Source organism: Martes martes (assembly GCF_963455335.1).
Source record: "Martes martes genome assembly, chromosome: 1".
Lineage (NCBI taxonomy): Eukaryota > Metazoa > Chordata > Mammalia > Carnivora > Mustelidae > Martes > Martes martes.
The window spans coordinates 1,467,118-1,492,826 of NC_137888.1; the positions used below are offsets into that span (position 1 = coordinate 1,467,118).

The following is a 25,709-nucleotide window of genomic DNA, read 5'->3' on the forward strand; positions in this document are numbered from 1 at the left end:
CGCACACTTGGGTCCCGGTCTCTCCCAGGGCTACTGTCCCGGGGTGCCCTCTCCTCCAGAACCCCCACGGTCAACACTACAGCCTCGCCGCTCGGGGGAGAGGAACAAGAGGTGTCCAGCAGCCTTCTTGAGAAGTGACAGAAGCTGCGCCCTCGGGGCCGGTCACCCCCACATGAGCGCCCACCCGACCTCAGGGCCGGGGCCACGAATGCCAGCCCCGGGCGTCCACGTGACCCAGCGAGCAGCGTGCTCTCACCTCCAGGGTCAGAACCACTCTCCAGACCTACAGTCAACACGCGAAACAATCAACCCGCTGACCGTGCTGAGCAGGAGGAAGGGCGGCCTCCCGCCCTCACTGTGCCCCCAGCCGCCCTCCGGGCCCCGCAGCTCCAGACCAAAAGGGCTCTGGGCACCCCAGGGACAAAGGGCGGGCACAAATTCCGGCAGAGGCTGCTCCGAAGAGAAAAGCCGACGGTAAGATGCGGCTGGAGCCCTGGGTCTTCGGTGGCAGAGACGCGACGGTCTGCTCGTCCGTGTGAGCGGCACGCCGCCCCGGCACCACGTGCTGGCGGGGCCCCGGTGCAGAGGCGGTAACGCCCAGCGGGGAGCCCGCGTCGGCCGGGCCAGCCCTGCGCTGGCGCCCCGTCGCCCGCCCCACCGGCGGTCAGCTGCGGACGTGACACGGCAGCGCATCATCCCAGGACGGACGTCTTAACGGAACCGGAAGCCGAATCAATACGTAATTCGCTTCTCCATAAACAACACAAGAACCCATTCTCTTTCCATCAACAAGGACGTGCAAGATCCGGGCACGGGGTCCGGAGCGGCTGCAGGAGCGGGCCGGCGTGACCGAGGCCTCGCACGAAGGCACCCCGGGGTGACGCACACACCTCCCCACCTCAGTGCGGGCTGCTGAAGACAGATGGGGGGGAGGGAGCGCGACTCCCTCCCGTCCCTCTGTGCATCAAAAGAAGGTCCCAGTGCATGAAATACAGAAACCACAGCCCCACGAAGGAGCCATAAAGAGTACAAACGAGTCACAAAACACAAAGAAAACGTCCACCTGACAACATACGAGACCTGTGGTGAAAAAGCTCTGTGACCTGACGGGGCCCCCTGCCAATAACAGAACAGGCTGCTTCCTTCCTATGTAAAAAGCTCTTCTGAAAAATAGGGAAGACAAATAAAGGAATAGGAAAGGTGCAGAAGCGGGCTGCTTGCAGAGAACCACGGCTAATGGAACTTCAAAGGAAGCGCACATTTTACAAACTGGCCCCCGCTGTTTGCCCTTGACATTAGCAGAGACCTAAGCGTGCGTCCGCCAGCTCAGACCAGAGGCAGACTCCCACACGCAGAGCAGGGGCTCCCACGGGCAGCGCCTTCAGAAGGGGACTAGGCAGCACCTACTGACCTCCGTTGCTCTATGGGCTTCTTGCGTTCAGGCCCCAGTCAGAGGCACGTATTAATACCCTGGGCCACAGGCGGGGACTTGGGATGCAAACCCGGAGCCAAAGGGGCCATCCAGCTCCCAAAAGCACCCACGGGTTTTCTGAATGTCTGCCCGTGGTCTCAGCAATTGTCCAGCTACGTCTGCAGAGGGGGTTAACTAGCATGCACAGTGGCCGGCGGACACGACATGCCCCGCAGCCCAGATCCCATCATACGACAAACCCGGACAGCCTAGCGGAGAAGCGGGCACCCCGCGTGCTGCTGGGCCACATGCCCACGCCCAAGGACACGTGGGGCCAAGGCCAGCCCCACGTGCAGACGGTGGAAACAGAGAAGCCTGCAGTGGGGACAGCCACACCAGAGTCCCTGCACAGAGGGTCCACGCTTGTGCGTGTCACGCTAACCAGAGGGCAGCGGCCGGACACCAGAGCGAGGAAGGGCAGCGAGCCCTCGGGGGCACGGGCGGGTGAGCACTGGGGGCTCTGCAGGAGGGAGAGGACTGGCGGGCAGCGGGAGATGCAGCCAGACGTGGAGGGCCCGCCCCAGTCTGAGACAGGACGTCACCTACCACCGATGGTGCAGATAGATTGTTTTCTTCATTTTCCGTTTCATTATTGACACTGCACTCTGCGAGCAGACGGCCTTGTAGAATTCCTTTTAAAAAGCAACGATAAAAAAGAACCGGGGACAAATTTCTCTAATCAAAGACAGTGTCTGGGAAGGAGAGTGACAAGATTATTCACCAAACAGGCCACACCAACATATTCTCAAAAACACACCCACCAAGTTTTACTGTTAAAAACCCTTTTTGTTGGTGAAAGATGAACTCCCAGATACCCCAAACTGTTGCGTATGTCAAAAAAAGAGACTCAGAACCCTTAGGACCACCTTCTACCATAAAGACACATGGTGACGTGGCCATCGGTGGTTTCGGTTCTGCAGCCGCAGAGCCGTCTTCCTTCAGAGATGGCCCTGCCGGCCCAGAAGTCTGACAGGAGGGAACGAGGGCAGCACCCACGGGCAGAGGGGAAGGGCTCCTGGGGGGCTCGGGCCAACCTGCGGCGTCCCCTCAGGGAAGACTGTCCTGCCAGGGCCTGGGCCCCCAACCCCAGCATGACACGAGTAACCCATCTGCTCCTTCCACGACCCCCTGTCCCAGCTCTGCCAACCTGGCCCAAATCGCCATCGCCTTCTGCAGGCCACTGTCAGGGGAGACCAAGTGGGGGACCCTCCACATGACCAGGCGCCAGAGGGCCAGCGAGCAGCACAACTGCACTCCAAGGACGGAGGCAAACGGCTCATCCTCACGGGCTCCTTTCTCTCAGGGAAGGAAGCCTGCAGGGGGGCCGCCACCCTGAGATGTTGGAGCCCAACTCGGCCTCCCTCTGGCAGAGGCGGGGAGCCTCAACGTCTGCCGGGGAGAAAGGGGACGGGGGGAGAGGTGCCCCAAGGACACCCCAAGCAGCACCGCTCAACATGCTCTGGGGCGTCCCCTCCTCGCCTCCTCTCCACAATCTACGACAATCCCACGGCGGGGTCAGGCCAGGCCCGGCTCCAAGCTCCTTGCCAGAGAGGCCCCACAGCCCCTCCCTGAACGTGGCGAGCACCCAGCCCGCAGAGCGGACGGGGAGGTCACAGACACGCTGGCGAGCACGGGTGACGCTCAGGCTCAGCGGTCACGGCACGTTCACCGGACAGTACCTCTCTCCGAGTGGTAGGGACGTGAGGGCCCTTCGTCCCCAGGAGACCAGGAGGGCCCCAGCCTCACGCATCCCACCTGAGCATCGTGAGGTGGGCTTTGCAAAACCCACCAGTGTGCAGGTGCTCACAGAGGAAGGGCCGCCAGACCCGCGGGCCCCAATCACCGACAGGGCCGGACGTTCCCCGCTCAGCCACGGGGACATGAGAGACAGCAGACGGCCCGACGGGGTGCTGCCGCCAGGCCCCACGAGCAGCGGACGTGGCCCCTTGCCGCCAAGCACAGAGCGCCGGGTTAGTGTGAGCCGCGTGCTCGACGGCACCTCCCCAGCCCGTCTTCACCAGCATGCGACACCAATCACGACCGAATGACCCCCCCAACGGCCAGAAAGCCCCACATGCCCCAACGCGTCCAAAGACCGCGGCCGGTGGACAGCGCCATAAAGACCGCGTCCCCTCTCAGTGGGAAGGTTCAGGAGTGACGGGAGCGCACACGAGGCTCTCAGGCGGTATCCGGTGACAGAGGAGCCCCGAGGACCCGCCGGCCACCACAGCCGACTCTGCCGATGGAGGAGCTCCAGGAGCCGAGGCGACGCACCGTCCCGACACTGGGCCGCCACCTCTCCGCGTGGCCAGGCCGGCCTCCTGCGCCGCGCGTGGAAGAGCCGACGGAGGCGGTGCGTGAGCCGCGCAGGGGGCGAGCAGGGCGATTCCGAGGGACGCTCCCACAGACAGGGCCGGCGGCTCCCCCAGCCGGCCACGGGCGGAGGGGCCGTCTGCTCGGAGAGCGGGAGACCAGCTCGGCCAAGCAGCCGCCGGCTGCGTCCGGAAACGGGGCAGGTGGTACCTGCTCTGACCAGGTCAGCGTGTGGGCACAGCCGGGTCACAAACACAAAACCCCACACAGGGACACAGGGACACAGGGAGCGCGCTCTCTGGGTGGAGGCGGCGGCTTTGTCTTTTCCAGAACGCACACCAGCTTCTCCGGTTAGGAAGCGTTACCGTTCACAAAAGCGGTTTCAGAGGAAGGCCGGGCCCTGACTTCCGCGTCTCCGCCAGGGCTCCCCTGGTGGCTCCCCTGGTGGCTCCAGGCTGGGGATCGGGGCATCTGCTCACGCGTCAGCCCGGCCCCTCCTGCTCCCCCCGACGCCAGAGCGAGCCCCGATCTGCCTTCCCGCCCGTCTCTCCACGCTCCGCACCTCCTGGGCGTGGACAGTCCCAGCAGGGAGGCGCTGGCCCCCGAAGGGCCGCATGTTCTCCCCCGCAACACGCATCAGCCATTCCTACGACGGTCAAATCCAACAGCCTCCTCCAGTCCGACGAACGCTCAGCCCGCCACGCTGCCGGGGAGGGGGCCGCCGTGACACGCTCCAGGACAGAGCAAGGGTCGTCATGAGCCCCCCTGTCACTGCTTGGGCCACGGCAAGGATGACCTCACGGGGCCCCCCAGCAGCCCTCTTGCCAGTGAGGGAGCCAATCACAGGAAGAAAGTGGTGGGGAGGACGTGACGGAGCAGGCTGGCTCCCCCGACTGCCCGCCAACCCAGCGGAGGGGGCCACTGAAGCGCGCGGGGTCCAGGACAGAGGCAGCAGCCCTGCAGATGGCTGCCGAGAGGAACACAGCCCCAGCACCAGCACAGGCCGGCCGGGAAGCCGCGGCGCGCGCGCCCCACTCCAGCGTCTCCACCCTGAAGGGACAGCCTCTCACTGCTGCCCGAGAAGAGCTCGGCCTCCCAGGTCCGCAACGACACGACCAGAACAGCCGACTCCGGGCGCGTCCTCATACCAGCCACTGCCCAACGCCCCAGGAAGCGGCTCGGGCGCACGTCGCGGTGGGACGGACGCCCAGAGCCTCCGAGGAGCACCGACAAACACGAGCACCGCCAGGGCTGGAGCCCGATCCAGACCCGGACCCGGGGCCTCAGCGAACAGGCACACCGAGGCCCCGCAGTGTGGCACCCCCGTGGCCTGACTGTAGAGGGGGGCACGGTCCTCCCAGTCCCGATCCTGGTCCTCTTTCCCACTGCCAGGCGGGACCTTGGACCCTAGTGCTGCGGGGTGGCCGCCAGGCTCACCCCGATGGTCCCCTTTGCGTCCCTGAAGGTAGACACAGGTAGACGCTGACTCCAGAGGCTACACTGGGCCAAGCCAGGGACCCCTGATGGAAAGAAGGAGGGGCCCCTTGCTCAAAGGGGCTGTGACCATCGATGAGGCCCTGGACCTGGTGAACATGGTAACATGTGGGGCCTACACCCTGCTGTGGCTCACACTGACTCTGGGAGCCCAGGTGTGCCCAGCATGTCCCATCACTCCCCTACCCGCTATATGGGCTGTGTAGTGCCGCTGGCATTTAGGTCATCAGGGCTGGGCAACAGCGTGGGGACAGGGCTTGGGCTGGGGATCTCCGAGAGGGGCACCCGCGAGATGGCCTGGAACCAGGCAGGGAGGTGCCGGCTGGGGGACTACCCCAGCCACCTGCAGGGTACACAGAGGAGCTGGCCGGGCCCTGCCCGCTCCACACCCTGAGCCCAGGCCTATAGGCACGGGTGTCCCCTGCAGACACTCACCACCCCACACCAACCCTGCTTTGGCCCAGCAAAGACACCTCCTAAGGCCACCAGGCCTCCTCCAGCGTGGATCTCAGCCCCTACCCCACGCTCAGGGCTGCCGGGATGGACAGAGGCTCTGGCCGCTCAGCCTAACACGGCACACACCCCTGCCCTCCTCCATCGAAGCACAGGAACTCAACGGGTGGAGGGCAAGCTGCGGCCACTCCAGGGGGCTGGGACGCTGCCGCGCTCCCAGCCCCACACCTCGACCCTCTCAGCACAGACGGCACACACCCATCCTCGGCGGCCGGGCTGCAGCGCCCGTGGGCATCGGCCAGGTCCCCCCAGGCTTCCCCTCCCACGAGGAGCCCGTCTACAGGCTGGAAGAAGGTCCTGGAAGCGAAGCGGCCTTGGCTTGTCCCCAAGTGGGAGGAAGGGGAACTCAAGCACAGGACCCAGGCCTCCCACGTTCCTCCTCCCAAGCGCTGACGACAGAGGGAGCGGGACGCAGCCCCATGCCCCCAGCGTCTCCAAGCCATCGGAGCGGGAACCTTCCAGGCTGCCTCCCTGCTTTGTGTTGTTGCAAAGACCGGGCTGGAGGCAGGCCAAGCTGCGGGCAGTCCGACGGCGGCCCCTTCCTGCGCCAGCAGTGCGTGACTGCAGGCCGGTGCCGTCAGCGTTCCAGCTCCGCGGCCCGTGGCGGCCAGCAGGCCCAGGGCAGGAGAGCCTGCCTCCCCGCTCTCCGCGCGGACAGGCACACAGACTTTTGGGCCCCGCGAGTCAGGTGCCTCTGGAGGCCGTGGGTGCCCCTCCCTGGGGCTGGGCAGAGGCGCTCCCGCCCCACAGGTCACGGGAGACGCGGCCACCGCCCACAGGCGGGCGCCACGCACAGCAAGGAAACAGGACGGCCCTCCGGCTCCCGGACCTGGTAAACACCGCCAGCCCCTGCAGACCTCCGGGACCCCCCCCAACGGTCTTCAGGAGGGCCACAAGGCCACGGGGGAGTCAGACACCCCCTCGGCCAAAGCAGTCCCTGCGCGGCCACCAGCAAGGCCCCAGCCTGGCCCAGAGCCGTCCCTGCTTCCCACTCATCCCACGAGGGCGGCACCAGGTAAGTAATGAAAACTTTCCGGGTGGGTCATCTCGCCCCTACCTCACAGCTGGACAAAAAGCTGTGAAAGTCTTTGAAGGGGGAGAGCTTTACAGAATCCCGGAAGACAACCGCCAGGAAGCCCTGGATATGCGTGCCCAGGAGCCCCGTCTCCCTAAGGCAGCGCCAGCCTCCCCAGATCCAGCCTCCCCAGATCCAGCCTCCCCAGATCCAGGCTCGCCTCGCGGCACACGCGGCTCTGCCGCCCTCTGCTGAACAGACCGCGCGCCTGCACCTGCTCCAGCCTGAAGCCAAGGTCACAGGTCTGTCCCACCAGCCCGGAGGCTGGCCTGGCCTGCTCACCACAGCCACCTCCAGACCCTCTCCGCCACAGCCCACTGGGCCCCCAGAGCACATCCCGGCAGCCTCCACACCACCCAGCGTCCTGGCCTTCAAGTGGGCTGACCGTGCTCTTCGGCGATGCAGACACTCCCCCCACCCACCCACTCCCATCCCCAACCAGGCCTGCCCTCGCGCGCCTGCTCCCCTGGGCTTGGGTCTGGGGCCAGCACTGCCCACCCCAGGCCACACGCCTGAGTACTGACCCAACACTCTGCGTGCTTACGTGACAACAGACGGGGCTTGTAACCTGCAACCTTCCAGCACGGAGGACTACACAGGACAGAGAACCAGCAGAGCGGTGTCCCACGCGGGGGAGGGACGCAGGAGCCAGAGGCCCGCCCCCCAGACCGGCCATGGGCCCTCACAGACAGACATGGAGGAGCTTCGAAGCCACATCACACACAGGACCACGAGCCCACAGACCTGGACCCCCGGGCAACGCCAGGGTCTGCTACTGGCGGGGACGGGGTGCCATCTGCGGCAGGAACCGGGGTGACCTCTGGCTCTGCACCATCGCCTCCTGCCCCTGGGGATGGGAGACGAAGCCACAGCAGCAAAGGAGCCCCACAGCCCACGGCACAGAGTCCAGGGGGCCTTCCGGGGGGAGCTCGGCATCCCTGCCGGGAATCACAAGGCGGCCCACGCAGGCAGGACGCGGCTCGCAGGCCAGCAGGGTTCGCAAAGACGCTATGTGCAGGCTCAGGGGAGATGCCAGCAGCAAAGCTCCCACGCGGTCAGAGGCCACTTGGGTTGAGCACAAGTCCACACCAGTGCAGGGAGCTGCACGCGTGCACGCGGCGGGGACGAACGCCGGGCACACGGTGGGCCAGCTCCCCCCCCAGCGCCCCCCACACGGGGACCCCACCCGCCGCATGGCTCCCGCAGCGGCCAGACAGGCAGCACTTCTGCTGCTGACTCAGCCCAGGGCAAGGACTCTGGAAGGACTGTGTCTGCGCTAATCCAGGCCGGCAGGCACCCGCGCCCTCCCGGCCCAGCACGTGACTGAGCCACGGCCGAGTCCTCAGGTGCCGCCTTCCACAGGACCCGTGCCTGCCTCAGGCCACCAGCCTCGGCGCAAACCCGGGGAGCCACAAAGCGCGTCAGGGCACCGGTCAGTCGGGAGACAAGGGGACGCAGGCCAAGACGGAAGAGCCGCCGGCAGGGAGGGAGGCACAGCGTCAGGGGGAGGCCGAAAGCCGCCACCTGAGCCGTCTGGACACGTCAGGCCAGCAGGGAAGGGGCCACGGCTTCGGCAGCCCCAGCCGGGCGGCGACAAGAATCAAGCGCCCCGTCCAGCACTTCCCACCTGGCCTACCTGCACCGAACCAGGCAGGACTCGGACGGCAGACACCGCCGCCGCCTCCGTGCTACAGACGCACAGACGCGGCGCCCTGCTAGAGGCCACCTGCCCACTTCAGGGTCCCCAGGATCCGGGCTCTACCTGAGGCCCTCTCGGCTCTGCCGACTGCAAAGACGCAGAGCTCCCAACACAGCCCGAGCTCTGAGCTCCACCCCCCAGAGCCCAGGCCCTCTCGTTGTACTCGTGTTGCTTAGTTTTCTGTGTGTGAAGACGTGTGACATCCTAAAATTACACTCTCCTGGCTGGGGAGAGGCCACCCCCATGCCGGACTAGCCAATGCCCGTCTTCCATCTCCTAACCAGCCCGCTCCCCAGCACTTCTGCCCGCGAGACCCTCTGTGCCGTGCCCCCGGCTCGAGGACCCGAGAGCGGAGCACACATTTCTCCCGAGCTCCTCCTGCCTCTTCCTGGGACCCCATCTGACTGCCCGCCCCATAAAGACACCCAAGCGCCTTCCCTGTGGCTTTCAGGCTCACACCACCCGGACGTGTACTGTTCTCTTTGCTGGGAAGTAAGGTGGTGCCCTTTCTGGGTGGCCATGCTTTCCGTGTGGTCCGGCATTTTCTCCCGAGTCCTCGGACTCAGCTCGAAGGCAAGAGGTAACTGAGTTCTTCCCCGTGAGCACAGACACGCGCGCAAGGCCCCAGCTCTGTGGGCGGACCCGCTGACGTGCTAAGGGGCTGCCACTCCGGGGACTCCCGCGGGACCACAGCAGCTGCTAGGACTGGACTCCGTCAGATCAGGAAGGACGTGGTCATGCAGAGCGAAGAACCAAGAGCACTGGGCTGGGGTCTACGGTCTTCATGAGGATCCGGGAGAAGACGGGAGAGGCTCCTGTGTCCCTACAGCTGCCAAACAGGACCCACAGGCTCCTGGCCAGTTTCCTGATGTGGAGACCAGTGGAGGGCGGCGGCAGCAAGGTCCGGCAAGTCCGGCGGGGTTCCCCGTGATGCTGGTGGGCACGCAGCCTCGGCGGCTCTCGCTGCTCAGGGGAGGAGAGACATGGAGGGAGAGGCCACCGTGCCCTGCGGGAAACCCCAGAGGGAGGCGCTGCTGTCACTCTCGCTCCCGGGTGAGGCCTCATCCCTCTGAGCTCTGCGAAGGGAGGGTCCGGCGCCCAGACCAGCACTTCACCTCCTCCCGCAGTCATCCGCGAGGGGGACACAGTACGCCAGGCCCCTCGCAGGCACGGCAGCGCTGCCTGGCCAGCACAGCGAGTGGCGCCCCAGACCCTCCCAGGCAGGCCATGTGGCACGCCTGCCCGGCAGACGCCACGCTCAGCTGACCCCTAAGTTCAACAGGTGACCCGAACGTCAGCAGCCGCCAGCGTGGACCGGCAGCGGCCGAGGCAGGACCAGGCTCTGTCCCACAGCTCCCGCCGCTGCTCCGGGACTCCACAGCACGGACGCCTTCTCCCGCCCTTTGCCCCGGGTCCCCACCTGAGGCCAGCCCCTCCCAGAGACCCCACTACAGGCAGGCCGGAGGCGGGCGCAGGACTGGGGGCCCCGGGGGGCCCCGGAGCGCCCCGCCGACCCCACCGACCCCACCGTCTCAGGTCAGGGGAGCCCAGATGCGCGCCCACAGACGCGGCTGCTGCTGACGGCGGTCGGTCCGCGGCCACGGGACCAAGAGCCACACACGGGCTCCGCCTCCACCGCACCCCGGACAGAGCGCACAGGTGCCCAGGGCGCATCGCCGCGGCAACAGGTCTGGCTGGGCTCGGCCTGCTCCGCTCCGGGCTGGGTGCCCCTTGCTACCTCGGGCCGCTCCGCTCCAGCTGTCAGCCACAGACGGGACCGTGAGGAGCACACGAGGAGGTGACAGCGTGCGCCAAGTGGTGCCCATCTCCCGCCCGCCGCCCGCCGCCCCGCAGAGGGCTCAGCCTGTGCGGACCGGACCAGGGCCAGACCAGTACGCCTGAGGCCGCCCCACAGGCAGGAGGCAAACAGCCCCACAGCCACCACGGAGGCAGGCAGAGCAGGGGAGAGGCCACAGGGTGGCACAGGGTGGCACAGGGTGGGGGTGGGGGGATGTCGGAAGACCACATCTGTCCGCTCTCTGAAGGCGCAGTCTACGCGGTTACTTAGAAACGCCAAAGAACGACCCTGAACACAGAGCTCTCACCCAAGGCTGAGCGAAGGTGGAGAAGCCGTCCACGCGGGCAGACGAGAAGAGAACGGCGAGCACGCTGGTCAACGAAGAGGCATGAGTGCCCGTGGCCCCCGGGTCCCTGCGGAAGCACAGGACAGGACGCAGCCCGAGCTGCAACCCGCTGTGCGGCGGGCGTCCTCCAAGACAGCCGGGGGCCTGTGAGGGACGAACCCGCCACGTGGGCCGCCGTAAGGAGTCCCGCAGCTGCAGGCAGACGCGGAAGGCAGCCCTCCCCGGGCTCCCCTTCCCTGACTCAAAGCAGAAAATCCTGAAAATGACTGCCAGGGATCCCTGTCCCGGGATGCCTTCTGGCTGCACCTGCACTGACGACCCTTCCTCCGCTAAGTCCTCCTGGATTTACCCTCTCGTCTGTGCCCTTGGAAGCCTACAGGATCAGCCTCCACGCTAAGACGCCAGAGAAGCTGCAGTTCCGACGGCCCCGTGGAGTCAGCTGTCACGGAGGCTCCCCCCGGACGACACCCTCTTCCTCTCGTCTGTCTTCAGCAGGCTCCTGGCCGAGAACGCAGGGCCGGTTCCCCTACAGGATTCAATGTACTGAGAAGCGCAAGATCAGGATGGCCCAACTCTCCGTGAAACAGTAAAAACCACGCGGCACGGTGTGCGCAACCCCAGGCCAAGGGCTTGACACGAGCCACAGCTGCGAAACTACAGCTCACAAGCCCTGAGAAAGGCGTAGAAGCAGGAGATGGAACCCGGACGCTATTAAAACCTGGGAGCCACGCAATTACCCAACAAGAGAAGAGTTCAGAAACGCGCACGTCGAATAGACAGAGTACCGCGGGGCCACAGAGACCAGCACTGACCGCGACACGACACAAGGGCTTGCAACTCTCAAGACCGAAAGGCAGAGCGGGACTCCAGCAAGGTAAAGGTGGGCAGATCCCAGCAGAGCAGGGTCCCGGGTCTGCGCAGACAGCCCTGCCCTGCACGGGCTCACACGCCGCCATCGCCCCAACCACCCCACTGGGCGTGTGCAGCTCCCGGGGCAGCGGGGAGGCCTCCCTCCAGTTGGCGGCGGTGGCAGCGTGCCCTGTCCAGGCCAGAGCCCACCGCGCCCAGGGCTGTGACCAGCAGCAGCCCGTCAGAAAAACATCCAGCAAAGTCCCACATGGGGGAAGCACGCTGGGGAAAATGACCTGCCCCACATCAGAAGACACGGAATGAGAAAGTCGGGCAGGAGCTGGGACGGGACGGGTGTCCTCGAGTGCACCGATGTCTACAGAGACATTTTCAGGACATCACGATGACATGAACACCATGTACTTCTCTGATGATAAAGAAGAACTACTCGTTGATTTATGTATTAAATGTTTGTATTTTAATAGCCCTGCAAACATGTTAAAAGAATTTACGAGTAAAACGGTTCGCTTCACCGTGTGTCAGAAGAGAGTGATGCGTACACGGGGTAGCTTTACACCATTCTTCCTACTTTAGTTCAGCTTAAAATGTCTCCATTCTGAAAACATGCACAGGTTAGCTGACCTTGCCCTGGCCCACACGTGAGTGTCTCAGATGTGGCCTGGGACCAGAGCTCTGAACACCCAGGCCTCAGCCCCGCATTCTCACCTCTCTTGATGGAAGCAACACTCCTTGCGTCCGAGTCCAGCTTCTGCACCAAGACACTGGGGTCTATCTTCGTCCCGGCAAAAATATCAGTGCTCGTGAAAGCCCATTCCTAAGAAGGCAAGAAACCTTAACATTTCTCCATGGCTCCAGAGTACACGCGAGGCTGGTCACGCAGCAGGGAGAGCCCCCAGTGGGGTCTCCCAATGGGCCAGACCAGGCCAGCTCCTCCATGGAGAGCCTAGGGGAGGGAACCCTCACCCCACCCCCCGAGCTGAGCCCTGGGCCCTGGGCACCTAAGGCAGCACTCCCTTCCACCAGCCTCAAATGGGCTTTGTTCCTGCTGTGGGGACCATCCCAACCCGGACTCCGGATGGGTACTGGCTGTGAACGGAGAGATCAACATTCAGAAGCACCGTGACGGGAGCCAGCTTTCCTCCGGAACCCGCACCACCTTCTTCCCACGGCACTCTCCCGTTTCGTGACCACCGTCCCACCTCCGCCGTCTCTCCCCAGGCCTGCTTCCCACCCACGTTCAGCCCACAGGGAGATTACCAAACCCTGCCGGTCCCTGCCACGCACGCTGTGCTGAGCCAGAGCCTACCTCCCAGGGCCCTCCCCCCACAGCTCATTCCAAGACAGGCACCCTGGGGGGGCCGCAGCGTCGACCCCCAGGGGAGTCACAGACCAAGACAGGCCTGTGGTGAGCACAAACCAGCCTGAGTGCCAAGGTGCAGGGCTCCCCTGCTGCCCAGAGCTGGTGCCTCAGGAGCTCAGGTGGGAGGGGAGGTCAGTCCACGGGAGACGTCAGAAAACTCACAGGGACGGAGCTGGGGCCTGGGAGGCAGCTGGGAGGACGGAGCAGGGAAGGCCGAGCCGAGCCCTCCCACCAGGGAGCCGCGCAGCAGATGAGGGCCAGCCTGTGGACCCCAGTGGCCTGTGGCAGTGCGCACACAGCCAAGACTCCCTTTTTCCCACGTGCCCATTCGGACACTGTCCACACTGGAGCTTCGCCGCCCACTGCTTCAGACTTCCGGAACTTCCCGTAACAGGCACGGGTGCTACAGTGCCGGGGTGTCCCTCGGGATCCGCGTGTTCCCGGCCGGAGCAGCACCTGTAGCTGCGCCTCCGCTGTAGCCGCTCTCCTCCCCCAGGTCTGCCGTTGGCCCTGGAGGTCTTCTCTGGCTCCTCCTTCTCCACAGTCCAGGTGTTGGTACCCACAGTCTCCGGGTGACCACTCAACTTCCTGCCCTCCAGGCTCCGGCTCCCAGCGGACAGCGGCTCAGGTGGGCGGCTTCCTTCTGAGTTGGCTGCAGTCCGGGACCCGCGGGACGCTGTCTCCGTGGGGCTCCCTCCTGGCCTGGCCAGCACGGGGATGGGGATGGAGCCGGCGCTGCGGGGGGCCTCGGCCTCTGGCTCCCGTCATGGGCTCCGGGCTCAGCGGGGAGCCTGCTTCTCCCTCTCCCGCCCCCCCCCCGCTTGTCCCCCCTCGCTGTGTCTCCTCAAGTAGGTAAGCACGACCTTTTTAGGACAGAGGGGCAGAGAGCGCGACCACCGCCTCCCCGCAAACCATCTGCTGGAGGAGCTCACCGACGCATCACGAACCCCCGACCCCGCGGCTTGGGGGCCGGGCCGCGCGCTGGACCCCACCCCCCGGAGCACCCCCTCGGGAAGTGCCGCAGCGGCCAACGACCCCCACCACGAGCGCCGGCTCCGGTCCGAGGCGAGCCCGAGGCCCCCGCCCGCCCCCACCTGCTGCAGGGGAGGCTGAGAGCCGCCCCCTCCCCGCCACCGCAGCTCCGACCGGCGGGCGAGCGGGGAGAGCAGGGGCCGCCCCGCGGGCTTCCGTCGCGGTGACGAGACCGTCCTGCCGGCCGCAGGCACCAGCGCGCACACGGCCGCCGCGCGCTGACCCCGACGCCCCGGCGCGCGACCCCCGGCCCGAGCCGCGAGCGCCCCGAGGGCCCGGCCGTGGGCGGGCCCCCCGCTGGCCGGACGCTGCCGCGAGGGGCGGGGCCGGGGGTCGCGGGCGGCCGGGCCCCTGGACGCTCGTTCACCCGGCGCGGCCCGGCGTCCGCCCCGGAGACCGCGCGGCTCGCAGGCCGTCCCAGCGCCCGCCGCCCGAGCCCCAGCCCCGCGCGCCGAGCCGCCCGCGGCCTCCCACGTCCGGGGCTCGGACCGCGCTGCGGGGCCGTGCGGGGTCGTGCGGGGCCGCGGCCGGCGTCCGCCCCGGTGAGGTGCGCCGAGCCCCGCCGAGCCCCCGGCCCCGAGAGCGGCAGGCGGGGAGCGTCCGCGCACCCCCGGCCCCGCCCCGCCCCGCGCCGCCCCCGACCCCGCGCCGCCCCCGACCCCGCCCCGACCCCGACCCCTCCCGGCCCCGGCCCAGGCCCCGACCCCGCGCCGCCCCCGCCACCGGCGCCCACCGCGCCGCCGCTCACCTTCGCGCCGACCCCGCCGGCCGCCTCCCGGGCCGGGGGCGCGGGGCCGCACGGGGCCTGCCCCGCGGGCCTCACCGCCGCCTGGTGCACGCGGGCCCGCAGCCCCCTCACCTTCCCCATGCTCCCGCCAACCCCGCCGGCCGCCGGAAGCCGCTACCGCGCGCCGCCCCGCCGGCCGGAAGCTGGTCCTCCGCGCGGGCGGCCCGGCCGGAAACAGGAGCCGGGCGGCTGGGCTCCGCGCTCCTCCCGCGCAGGCGCGCGGACGGGGGCGGGGCTAGGACGCGCGGCCCCGCCCCGCAGCCCCGGCCCCGCCCCGCAGCCCCGGCCCCGCCCCGCAGCCCCGGCCCCGCCCCGCAGCCCCGGCCCCGCCCCTCCGCCTCGGCGGTCCTGCGGTCCGGGGCAGCGACGGACAAGGGGCGCCGCGGACCGACCTGCTGAGCACAGCAGTGTGTCAGCCCCACGGCCTCGTGCCTTTCCGAAGCGCCCCGGAGAGCAGGCGTCCGAGGACGCGGCCGTGCGGGCCTGTGTGCGCTGGCCAGCGGGGTCCGGTGTGCGGGGACCCCCGGCCACCCAGGGGAACCCCAACAGCCCGTGGCCCACCCGGCGCGTGGGCTTTCACCCGCCCTGGCCGGACAGCCACACCGTCTCTCTCGCTCCCCCGGACGGTTCCCGGAAACGGGCGCAACCCGCCCCTCCCCCCACCGCCCGCCGCCCCGGCAGAGCGCGGCAGGGTCGCGGGCTGGGGGCCCCGCTCTCCGGTCGGCCCGGTTTGCCCTCCGTGCTCGGGGCCCCAGGGCATGCGGCCCGGACGGCTGCCGCCGGGGGCGACTCCCACCCCCAGGGACCCCGATGTGCCGCTGCGGACTCAAGGCTGACGAGTCTGGAACAGCACAAAAGGGGCTGCGGTGGGGCCACGCGGGAGCCCAGACTCAGCCAGGACACTCGCCCCACCGCGTCCCCGCACAGTGGGGGCAGCGCCCGCGGCTCACCCGCCGCCGAGCCCGCTGGAAGCCCGCGCGCACGGGTGCGTTGGGAAAGGAAGAGCCCGCGGCGGGCAGGGCCGGTGCCGCGGCTCGGGAGGGACGCAGAGGTGCTCCCCGGCGGGGCCCTGGACAGATGCCCCCGGCGGCGGCTTAAGGCCAAGGTGATGGGGTCCGCGATAGACTCAAGGCCACGTAAGGGGCTGGAATTTGTGTCCGCTTATACATTCGAGGCTTTGCTGAGCCTACGATGTGCCGGAAGAGGCAGGACTACGGCAAGTGGACGCGTCCCACTTGGCGGGAGAGCAGGTCCCTTCAGTGTCCTTGGCCGGGCTGTGCAGGAGCCCGTCGGTCCCGTTCCAGAACGGCCCAACAGGGGACCAGGCGGTTCACAGGCGCCGAAGGAGGCACCAGGCCTGAACGTACTGGGGCGACTTCAGAGCGCGGACCTGGGCTGAAGCCACCGAGAAGTGTCCCGGGGAGAAACCCCCGAAGAGCCTCTCGGGCTTGACATCCCCGCGCGGTGAGAGCGGCCAGCGCGGTTTCTGCTCAGCATCTGCCCGCCCAGATGGGGGGAAAGGACAGACCGGCTTCCTCTGGAGAGGACCTCCTGCGAGGCCGGGAGCAGCGCGGAGGGCACCCAGCACTCGGTCAGCCCCCGGCGGGGACACCTTCAGGGTCAGGGCCTGCTTTTTGCCTCTCCTGTGCAGTGCAAGGTTTCTCCACACAGAGAAAATCGTGTCCACTAAAGTGGATCGGCTAGGAGTTTTCAAAAGTCCTGGGGCTCTGCTCTCTCCGTCTGTCCCACGGTCCCCCTGGCTGACCTCCTCCTGTCCACACTTCCCACGCCCGACCCTGCCGCCCTCACATTTCCATCTGCAGCTGGATCTCCCCTTCTCCTCCCGAAAATGTAGTGAAAATCTTAAAACAGAACCCTCCCACTCCTCCACCCCCGCCACCCCCGCCCCGCCCTGCTCTCGGTCCGGGAGGCCCCGCCCCAGCCGCTCCGCCCTTCGTGGCGCTCCGCGGGGACCGGGATTCTTTGCTTTTGCTCTGACTCGTTCTTCCGTCGCCCGAGGGCGCTCGCGGCCGGCTCTGCGCGCACCCTGGGCTTTTGGGTTTCCGGGCGGAGCTGGGGGGCCGTGGGGCTGCGGGAGAATCCGCTTCCCCAGGGTCTGGAGCCCCTGCGCCCTCCGCCCTCGGACTGCGCACGGGCCGTCTCCAGGCCGCCGCGCGCGGGGTCCTGGGGTCCCACGCAGCCGCGGAAGGATGGACCCCAGGAGGTGCAGACTCCCCCGCGGCCCTTCCCTGTCCCCCCGGGCCCTCAGTGAGGGACTTGCTAGTGAAGAACCCGTTCCGCGGACCCCACCAGGCTGCGCGTGAGGGCGGCCAGCGACCGCTCCCCGTCGGGCAGCCCCTCGCAGCTCTGACGCCGCCCGCGCCCGGTCACAGCCCCGGGGTTTGGACTCCCAGCCCTACCTGGCCCTGGGCCGCTGCCCTAACCCTGCCCTCGCCAAGTGCCCAGGGTCAGGACTTCCTTCCCGGGGTGTCATGGGCGGAGGTGGCCACCAGCCGGGGCGAACCTGGCTCCAGATAAATTCGCCCCAACGCTCCTCACTCAGCCCTGGGAACCGGTCCTCTCAGCCCGTTCCTGCCCCCTCCCCGCACACTCTGCTCCCTTCAACCCCTTCCTGGCCTGAGTCCAGGTCTCAGGGTGCGCCCAGGCCCCACTCCCGGCAGGAAGGTCTTTGCGCGCGCCCGCCCTCGGGGAGCTGTCCAGGCTTGGGGTTGACTTGGGCAAGGGAGGAACTTCTGGGGCTGTTTCCCCATCTCCGCAGCGGGGGTGCCAGTGCGGGGTTCTTGGGGACACAGAGCCCCAGGCGCGCCCGCAGCAGCTGGGTCCGTGGGCTCCAGGGCCCTGCAAATGTAGGCAGCAAATGTGGCCTGGTTCGCGGCTCAGGGTCGGCGTGGGGTTGGCAGGGCCCAAATCCTGAGTGCGACCCCAGCCCATCCTGCCCCGCCCGGGTGCTCGAGGGCGAAGGGATGGGAGGGCGGTTTCCCTCCCCCCTCCTCCATCTTCCGGACCCTCCCCGGCGTCCTGGACCCAGCGACTCTGGAAAGGAGACGCCACGCTGCGGGGCGTGTGGCTGACACCTGCCCCACTGGACGCGCAGTGCGCTCGACCGCCGGGCTTCAAATTGGGAGACTAAGGCGGGCGCCAGGTCCCGCCGTCCTCCGCCTGGCCTGGTCTCTGGGCGAGGAGCGCGGAGGCCACGCCCAGAACCTTCTCGCGACCCAGAGGGCACAGCTGCATAGACGCGTCGGCACCTGGGCGCAGCTGCCTCTTGGTCGTACCGCCCGACCGAGGCGACCCGGGTCCGCGGCAGGTGGGGACGTGCCACGCTAGGCCGACGGCGGCGAGCTGGGTTCGTGGTCGCTCTACCCCCGTGACCTTTGGCTTTGCTTCAGGCACTTCAGGGGTTAAAACGATCGGTTTGGATCTCGGCGGGACCGCTGTGGTCCGAACGTCTCCGTAACCAGGGGAATTTCCGGGAATCGGGCCGCACGCCGCCCGCGTGGCTCCTGGGCAGTGCGGCGGGGCCCCAGGTCGTGCGCGCGCGCGGCTGCGGGGTGGACCGCCCGCGCCTGTCCGCGCCCAGGAATGCGACAGGAAGTTCAGATGCAAACGCTCTGGGGCTGTGCAGTTCCCGAATTTGGAAACTTTCTGGGTAAAAATAACGTGTCCGACTCACTGCGTGATGCCGGGGTTGATTGGAGGAAGTGGTGAGCGAGGGGTGGGAGGAAGAGGCCCGGGGAAGTCGCGATGTCGCCAGCGCGCTCTGCCCCCAGGGTTGCGGGGTGGGGCCCGCCATCGCCCTCGGGGGCGGCCCCAGAGCCCCAGGCCTCAAACTTCCAGCTCGGTTTCTGGCTTCCCCTTCCAGCCCTCCCTCCCCCGAGCTCGGCGGACGTTCCGACGTTTGTCCGTCCGCTGAACTCAGTTTGTAGTTAACGTCCGATTCCGGTTACAGAGTTAATACGTGGCTGTCGGAAACACTGGAAAACGCAGAAAGCGACTTTAAACAGTAAAATCCCTCTGACCCCCGTGCCCAGAGGTGCTTGGCCATGAACGTCAGTTCCTCCCAGCGCCTTTCCCCCACCTGTCTGGGTCTTGCGGCCGTTTTAAAAACGTGAAATTTTCATGTTGCTCAGGCGTGAGAAGGGGTAGGTCTCCCTGGAGCCCACCCAGCACACAGCCCTGGGTCTCAGTCCAGCCCCCCCCATCCTACCCATGTGAGATTCAGTGGGCAGTTCCGAGGGTGGCCAGGGTCACACCCAGATTAGGGCAAATGTTCCAACCCCTCCCCCCCTCAACCTGAGCCTCACCCCAGCTTAGGCGGCTCCTGGGTGCTTCCCCACAGGAATGGGATTTTCCTCTCCTACCCCTCTGCTGTATCTTATTCACCAGCCCTAGTGGGCAGGGCCCTGGGCGCTGGGCCCTGACCCCTGCCCCACCTACCCCTTTCCAGGCTCTTCATCTCAGCGCCCGGAGCGGCGGACGCATCCCCCTCACCTTTCAGGAACTGGGCTAAGGCCTCGCAGCCACCTGCCCCGCGGGGGCCTGGAACTGCGGGCCAGAAGCAAGAATGACCACGGGCCCCACGCTGGAAAGGTGCTGCTGTTCTCTTGAGAGAAAAAACAGGAAGAAGAAGACCGAGAAGGCTGCCCCCAGCCTGCAAGGGCTTCCCAGGTGAAGGAGGGTGAGATTTCCCAGGATAGCTCCTTGCGGGAGAGCTCTCGGCTGGGACCCCGAGCCAAGGCTGGGGACGGGGAAGCAGGTGGGCAGAGCTGGAGCACTTCAGGCGAGACCGGGAAAGGAGGTCCCCGGCCCCAGCTGGCTGCCCACGAGGGTGATGTGGACCCAGGGGGGACAGGCACAGGAACACGGACCTCTGGGGCTTGGGGGTGCTGGTGGGGAGCTGGGGAGCGGAAGGAAATGCTGGATCTCCTCTGCGGGGGAGCGCGTCTTGGAACTGGTGTGGGAGGCCGAGGGAGACGCTTTCGGAGAGAGAAAAACGGCCCCTAGGGTTGACTTCAGCTTCATGGGATCCTAGTTCTGTCCCGGGCCCTGAGGTCCTCCTGTCCTTCTTCCCCAGCACCAAGCGACTTCCTAGCGCAGGCCGAGCAGCCCGGGGCTCAGAGTCTGCTCGGGGCTCCGGACCCAGCGTCCCATGAGGCCCCCCGGAGCAGGTGAAACAGACACTCGGCCCCGCCCCCATCAGGATAGAGATGCGTGGGCTGGGCGTGGGCCCCAGGTCTGCGTTCCTCCCACGGACCCTGCCCAGCGCTTAGGCCGGGATTTCCAGGCTCCTGCGTGTACTTCCTCCTCTCCCACCCAGCGGCCTCCCCACTGGAACCACTGGTGTGGAGCAGGGCTCTGCCTGCTTTGAGCCCAGCTAAGCTCGCTTACGTGCGGCCGGTCCGAGGCTTCCCCGCTGCCGCAGAGCAGTTTCCGCAGCAGCCCCGTGGCACTTTCTCTGGGCCACGCACTGTTCTCTGTCCCTGTCGGCCCATAACCTCACACCCACGGAGGGGAGGCCAGTGATCACTGACCTCATGGACAAGTGGGGAGCCCGAGGCCAGAAGTGACTGCTTGTCATCACAGCCAGGAGGCTGGACAGCAGGAGAGGGAGAGAGAAGCTCAAGCACACCCTGCCCTGAGCAGGGACCCCGATTCGGGGCTCGATCTCACAACCCTGAGATCATGACTTGGGCCGAAATCAAGAGTCAATGCTTAACCAACTGAGCTATCCAGGTATCCCCAAAAGAAATTTCTCTATAACTCCAGGTATAGACACTCCCCTCAAAAAAAAAAAAAAAAAAAAAGTCTGCTGTAATTTGATTGAGAGTTCCATGCTTCCTGGGCCCTTGTGGCTGCCATCTTTTTGATGATTTGCAACTTCACGCTTACTGGGCACCTGCTGTGTGTGCCAGGCCCTTGGAGGAACGCTTTCATATGTCTTCATTTGTCCTCACAGTGGAAGGGGGGGGTGAGGGAAACGGGGGCCCAGGGAGGAAAAGGGATTGGCTGTCTGGAGACGACTACCACTACCCGTGGGCCTGTCTGCCGGACCCCAAGGCCATGCTCCTCCCTTAGCTCAGCATCCGTGCCCCCAAGCCAGGCTCTACGGCCAGAGGAGCTTGGAAGGCAAACATGGAAACTGAGTTCCTTAATCCAGGGTTGGAAGGTACAAAGTTGATTTGACAAAGGCAGCCGAGACGTCCAGTGGGCACACGTCCCTAAAGATGTCCAAAAGGGGCTTTATTTGGCATTGGTGGAAATGACAAATTGAACAGGAAATGGCAATTCGATAGGCACCGTAAGAAGAGAAATGACCCTGGGACCTGGGTTACGGTTAGGCGGCTCCCCTGACCTACTGGAACCCCCACCGGTCAGCTTGGTCTTCATACTGAAAGGAGAAATTAGATTCCAGGGGACCGGGAAGGCATTATGACCTTCCTGTTATGGTAATGAGGATGTTAGCTCCTCACACCCCCGCCCATCACATCTCTGTAGAACGATGAACAGTTTCATTTTTAAATTATTGTTTTTAAAATAGGTACCATGTCCAGCATGGAGCCCAAAATGGGCCTTGAACTCATGACCCTGAGATCAAGACCTGAGCTGAGATCACTCAACTGACTGAGCCACCCAGGTGCCCTCCAACAGTTCCATTTCTAACCTGGGCTCAGCGCTTTGGGTTATTCTGACAATGTAACTGTGCACTACTGAGCCAAGGGAACAGTCTAGAATTACATTTTCTTCCTTATACAACTTCTGGTTTTCCCCCAGAGTTGATAATTGGTTAACTTTCTCTGGCTCAGTCTCCTTTGCTGGAGCCAAGTCTTCTGCCCCTCCAACAGGTTCCCTTGACTTCCACAAAGTCAAGTCTGTTGGTTGATCTTTCTGTTCTGGTGAGGGTTGGGCAGTCCCTGCTCTGGCCATAGGCCAGCCTCTGCCGCGGCCTCCTCAGGGTGTCTTTCCTTTAGCCGAGTTGGAAGGAGGAAGCCAGAAAGAGGAAGACTAAGGAGAAAAGGCTCGACACGAAGGCGGTCGTGGGGTGGTAAGTGGGGATGAGGACACGTAGGCCAGCATCCAGGACAGTAGGTGGCAGGAAAGGGCCCAGCCCCTCGAACATCTTCCCTGCCTTCTACGCTCGCCTGGCGGCCCTAGCACCCGTGCGGCCTGGATTACAGGAAGGACCCCTTTGCCCTGGCAGCGTGATCCGTGGGGCTCCGGTGAGAGAACTGTTCAGAGCACCTGGCGGGGCAGACAGTGTTTTCCGCTCTGCTCTGCCCACCCCACGGGACCGTGCTCGCGCCTGCCTGGGCGGCTGCCTCTGCCGGCTCCCCCACCCCCTCACGCCCCACAAAGGGAGCAGCCGCTGAATCAACGTTGCAGAAGGAGGTTACTGCGAGGAAGAAATTAAAAAGAAAATAAAAGTGAAGATCAGGGAGCGGTCATGAAAAGACAAGAGCTGGGACAGACGAAGTCGCGAAGGGACGCAGGATAGGAGGGTGTGAGCTGGGAAACGCTGTCACAGCCCTGCTGTTGGCCTGAATGCCATCACGGCACGGCACCCTCTCAAGGGCCAAGCTTGTTCTCTGCCTTTTTTTTTTTTTTAAGATTTATTTATTTATTTGAGAGAGAGAGGGAGCACGCAGGGGACTGCTCAAGCAGAGGGAGGGGCAGAGGGAGAGAGAATCCCCGGCAGACTCCCGGCTGAGCACAGAGCCTGACTTGGGGCTGGATCTCAGGACCCTGAGATCGTGGCCTGAGCTGAAATGTAGAGTCAGACGTTTAGCAGACCGAGCCACCCAGGCGCCCCTGCTTTCTGCCGTTTGAGTGCTGGGTTGTGCTGTCCCCGGTGCCTCCTCTGGTGAGTGGGGCCCCCGTTCTCAGGCCTGGCTCGTCATACCCACCCGTCTCCGTGGGCCGCGCTGCCTCGCTCTCCAGACTTTTCCCCGGGTTCGGCTAAGACACCGCAGCGTGCCTGGGAGGCTCTATAAAGGGAGCCTCACACTGGCCATCATTAAACTGTTTCTTAATCTTCGAGTCCTCTTAGTGCTGTGTGTTGTGGGAATGTGGCTGGGGGTGGGAGTGGGGCTGCGGGTGCCCAGGCCAGCATTCAGGACGGCCAGAGAATGGAAACAGCCTGCCTCTTGAGTCCCTTCCTCTGTTTTACATCACTTAGGCTGCCCACTTCCCCCCACCCCATGCCCGGAATAATTTGAGGGACCGCCGCTCTTTCTGCCTTATAGCACTGTGACACGCTCATCCCTGAACCGGGCCGTGGTGTCCTGGAGGGCGCAGGCTGCATGCCCTCTGGGCATCTAACACAGCACTGGGCCAGGCAACACGTCCTCAACGAACACCTGCTGAAACAGCGTTGATTTACTAGAAGGCTAGAGGAGTGTGAGCACAGGTGGAATTTATCGGCTGCCTTTGGGGAAAAGATTTTCCCAGAATTCTGTTCTTCTACCGCTGGCTTCAGCTTTTTTCAAAATACCAAGCCTCGTCTCTCATGCTCACACCCCACAGAGGCTTCCGCTGGCTGAACCATCACTTCCTCTGTTTCATGCCATTATTCCTGGATGGAGAAACCCCTCGGCACACACCCCAGGACTCCCCGTCTCCCACCTTGCTGCCCTAGTCACTGGCACCACACCCTGGTCTTGCCTGCTCCGTGGTGTTGGAGACTGGATGTGCCGTGGTCTATCTAGACGTTTCCCCATTACTAGATGTAAGTTAATTACGTTATAGATGCTAATGACCCAACAGAGACACAGACACTTTGTGGTCCTGGTTGTAGCTACCAGGAAGAACAAATGGTGTGCATGTCAACCGTTTAAATAAGTGACACCAACTGCCCCCCATTACCTCACCCTCTTTCTGAATTTGCCCCCATGGGAAATGGTATCTCGTGTGGTTTTGGTGTCTGTCTTCTCAGTGTCCACTGAGTCTCTGTTCTGCTGACTTTCTTCACTTGAAGAATTCTTGGCATTCACTCATGTTGTTGAATTTCTCATATGTTCATGTAATGCCATCAATTTCCCTCAAGGCGCTGCTTTACCTTCATCCCATAGTATGACGGGCAGCATATCATTTCATTCCACTCAAAATATTTTCTTTTTTTTTTTAAAGATTTTATTTATTTATTTGACACAGAGAGAGACAGCCAGAGAGGGGACACAAGCAGGGGGAGTGGAAGAGGGAAAGCAGGCTCCCCGTCGAGCAGGGAGCCCGATACAGGGCCCAATCCCAGGACCGTGGGATCATGACCTAAGCCAAAGGTAGATGCTTAACGACTGAGCCACCCAGGCGCCCCTCCAAATATTTTCTAATTTACCTTGAGGCTTCCCCTTGACCCGCAGATTATTCAGAAGTGTGTCGTCTCTTTGGCAATTTCTCTACGTCTTTCTGGTTGCTTATTTTCTAGTGAAATTCCACTCCGGCTACAGAACATACTGGGAGTGATTTCGGCTCTCTTGGATGTGTGCAGGAGTCTGTCCTCCTTGGTGAAGGTGCCGCGCACACCCTGCGGCTGCCGGCTGGCGTGTTCTCAGATCCGTGTCGGTGCCGCACTCGTCTCCTTTCTCGACTGCTGAGAGGGGCACCGGCGGCTGCAGCTGTACGTGTGCGTTTGCCCTGTCCTCCTCTCAGCTCTCATGTGTTTGTGTGTCGTGAGCCTGTTGTTAGGTGTGTGCCCATTTACAAACCTTACATCTCATGGAATCGGCCCGTTACGGTTCAGTAAAGCCCCACCGCACTCTCGATGGTTTTCACTGCTGTGACGGCTACTGCGATTGAAATTAGCAGAGTACTTCCCTGTTTTCCACTGATTAACATTTCTGTGGTACATCTCCCTCTTCCTTCTTCTTCTATCCCTGTTGCTCTGTCTTTATTCCTCAGTATCCATATTTCCAGTATCCTTTCCCTCTGAAATCTCGAGATTGCTTTTAGAGCTTATCTGCTGGAGACTAATCTTCTCACTTTGCTTCCATCTGAGAATGTATTTACTTCTTCATTTGTGGGGAGTTAGAGAGCTGCAGTAGAATCCAAGGCTGGCAGCCTTTTCCTTTGAGCACTGTGCCACTGTATCCAGGCTCTACGATATTTTTTAAAGATTTACTTATTTATTTTTGAGAGAGAGAGAGTGAGTGGAGTGAGAGGCAGAGGGAGAGAACCTTCAAGCGGACTCCCACTGAGCAGGGGGCCTGATGCGAGGCTCAATCTCATGACCCTTCAGGTTATGACCTGAGCTGAAACCAAGAGTCAGATGCTTAACCACTGAGCCACTCAAGTGTCCCTGCCTCTATGGTTTCTGATGCTGCAAACCTCTATGGTTTGCAGTTACTCAATGTTTCTTCCTCTGCATGGAATGTGTCATTTTTCTCTGCTTGGTTTTAAGAATTTTCTTTCTTTTTTTTTTTAAGATTTTATTTTATTTATTTGACACAGAGAGAGAGAGAGATCACAAGTAGGCAGAAAGGCAGGCAGAGAGAGGGGGAAGCAGGCTCCCTGCTGAGCAGAGAGCCCAATGCGGGGCTCAATTCCAGGACCCTGAGACCATGACCTGAGCTGAAGGCAGAGGCTTTAACCCACTGAGCCACACAGGCGCCCCTCAAATGCTTTTTCTATAAACCTTTCACTTCTGTCCTTCTGGGACGTCAATAATGCAAATGTTGTCTTGCAGGGGCCCAGGCTCTGTCTTTGGCAATCTCTTTTTTCTCTTTGTCATTCATAATGGTCTTCAAGTTCACTCACTTTCTTCCGTCTCACCATTCTCCCATTAAGCCCATTCGATGATTTTTTAAATCTCTGTTACTATATTTTTAATTTAAATCCCATCTTATTCTTTTTCATAGTTTTTTTAATCTCTGCTGAAAATTTTTACCTTTGTATTTGTTTCAAGAGTGTTTTCCTTACTTAATGGAGCATATTCATGATA

General features: G+C 63.8%; 1 protein-coding gene across 3 annotated transcripts in view; it reads right to left on the reverse strand.

The window, feature by feature from the left end:
- Positions 1-14,918, reverse strand: part of SLX9 (SLX9 ribosome biogenesis factor) — a 30,992-nt gene extending 16,074 nt beyond the window's left edge. For 2 of the 3 annotated variants that reach the window (XM_080810905.1, XM_080810904.1), the window contains exons 1-2: positions 14,720-14,918; positions 12,285-12,393 (exon numbers count right to left, since the gene is read on the reverse strand). In XM_080810905.1, the coding sequence (XP_080667031.1) occupies positions 12,285-12,393; positions 14,720-14,839 (229 nt within the window). In that variant the 5' untranslated portion in view covers positions 14,840-14,918. The remainder of the gene's footprint in view (positions 1-12,284; positions 12,394-14,719) is intronic. The other variant, XM_080810903.1, reaches the window with a different exon arrangement.
- Positions 14,919-25,709: the final 10,791 nt, after the last annotated feature.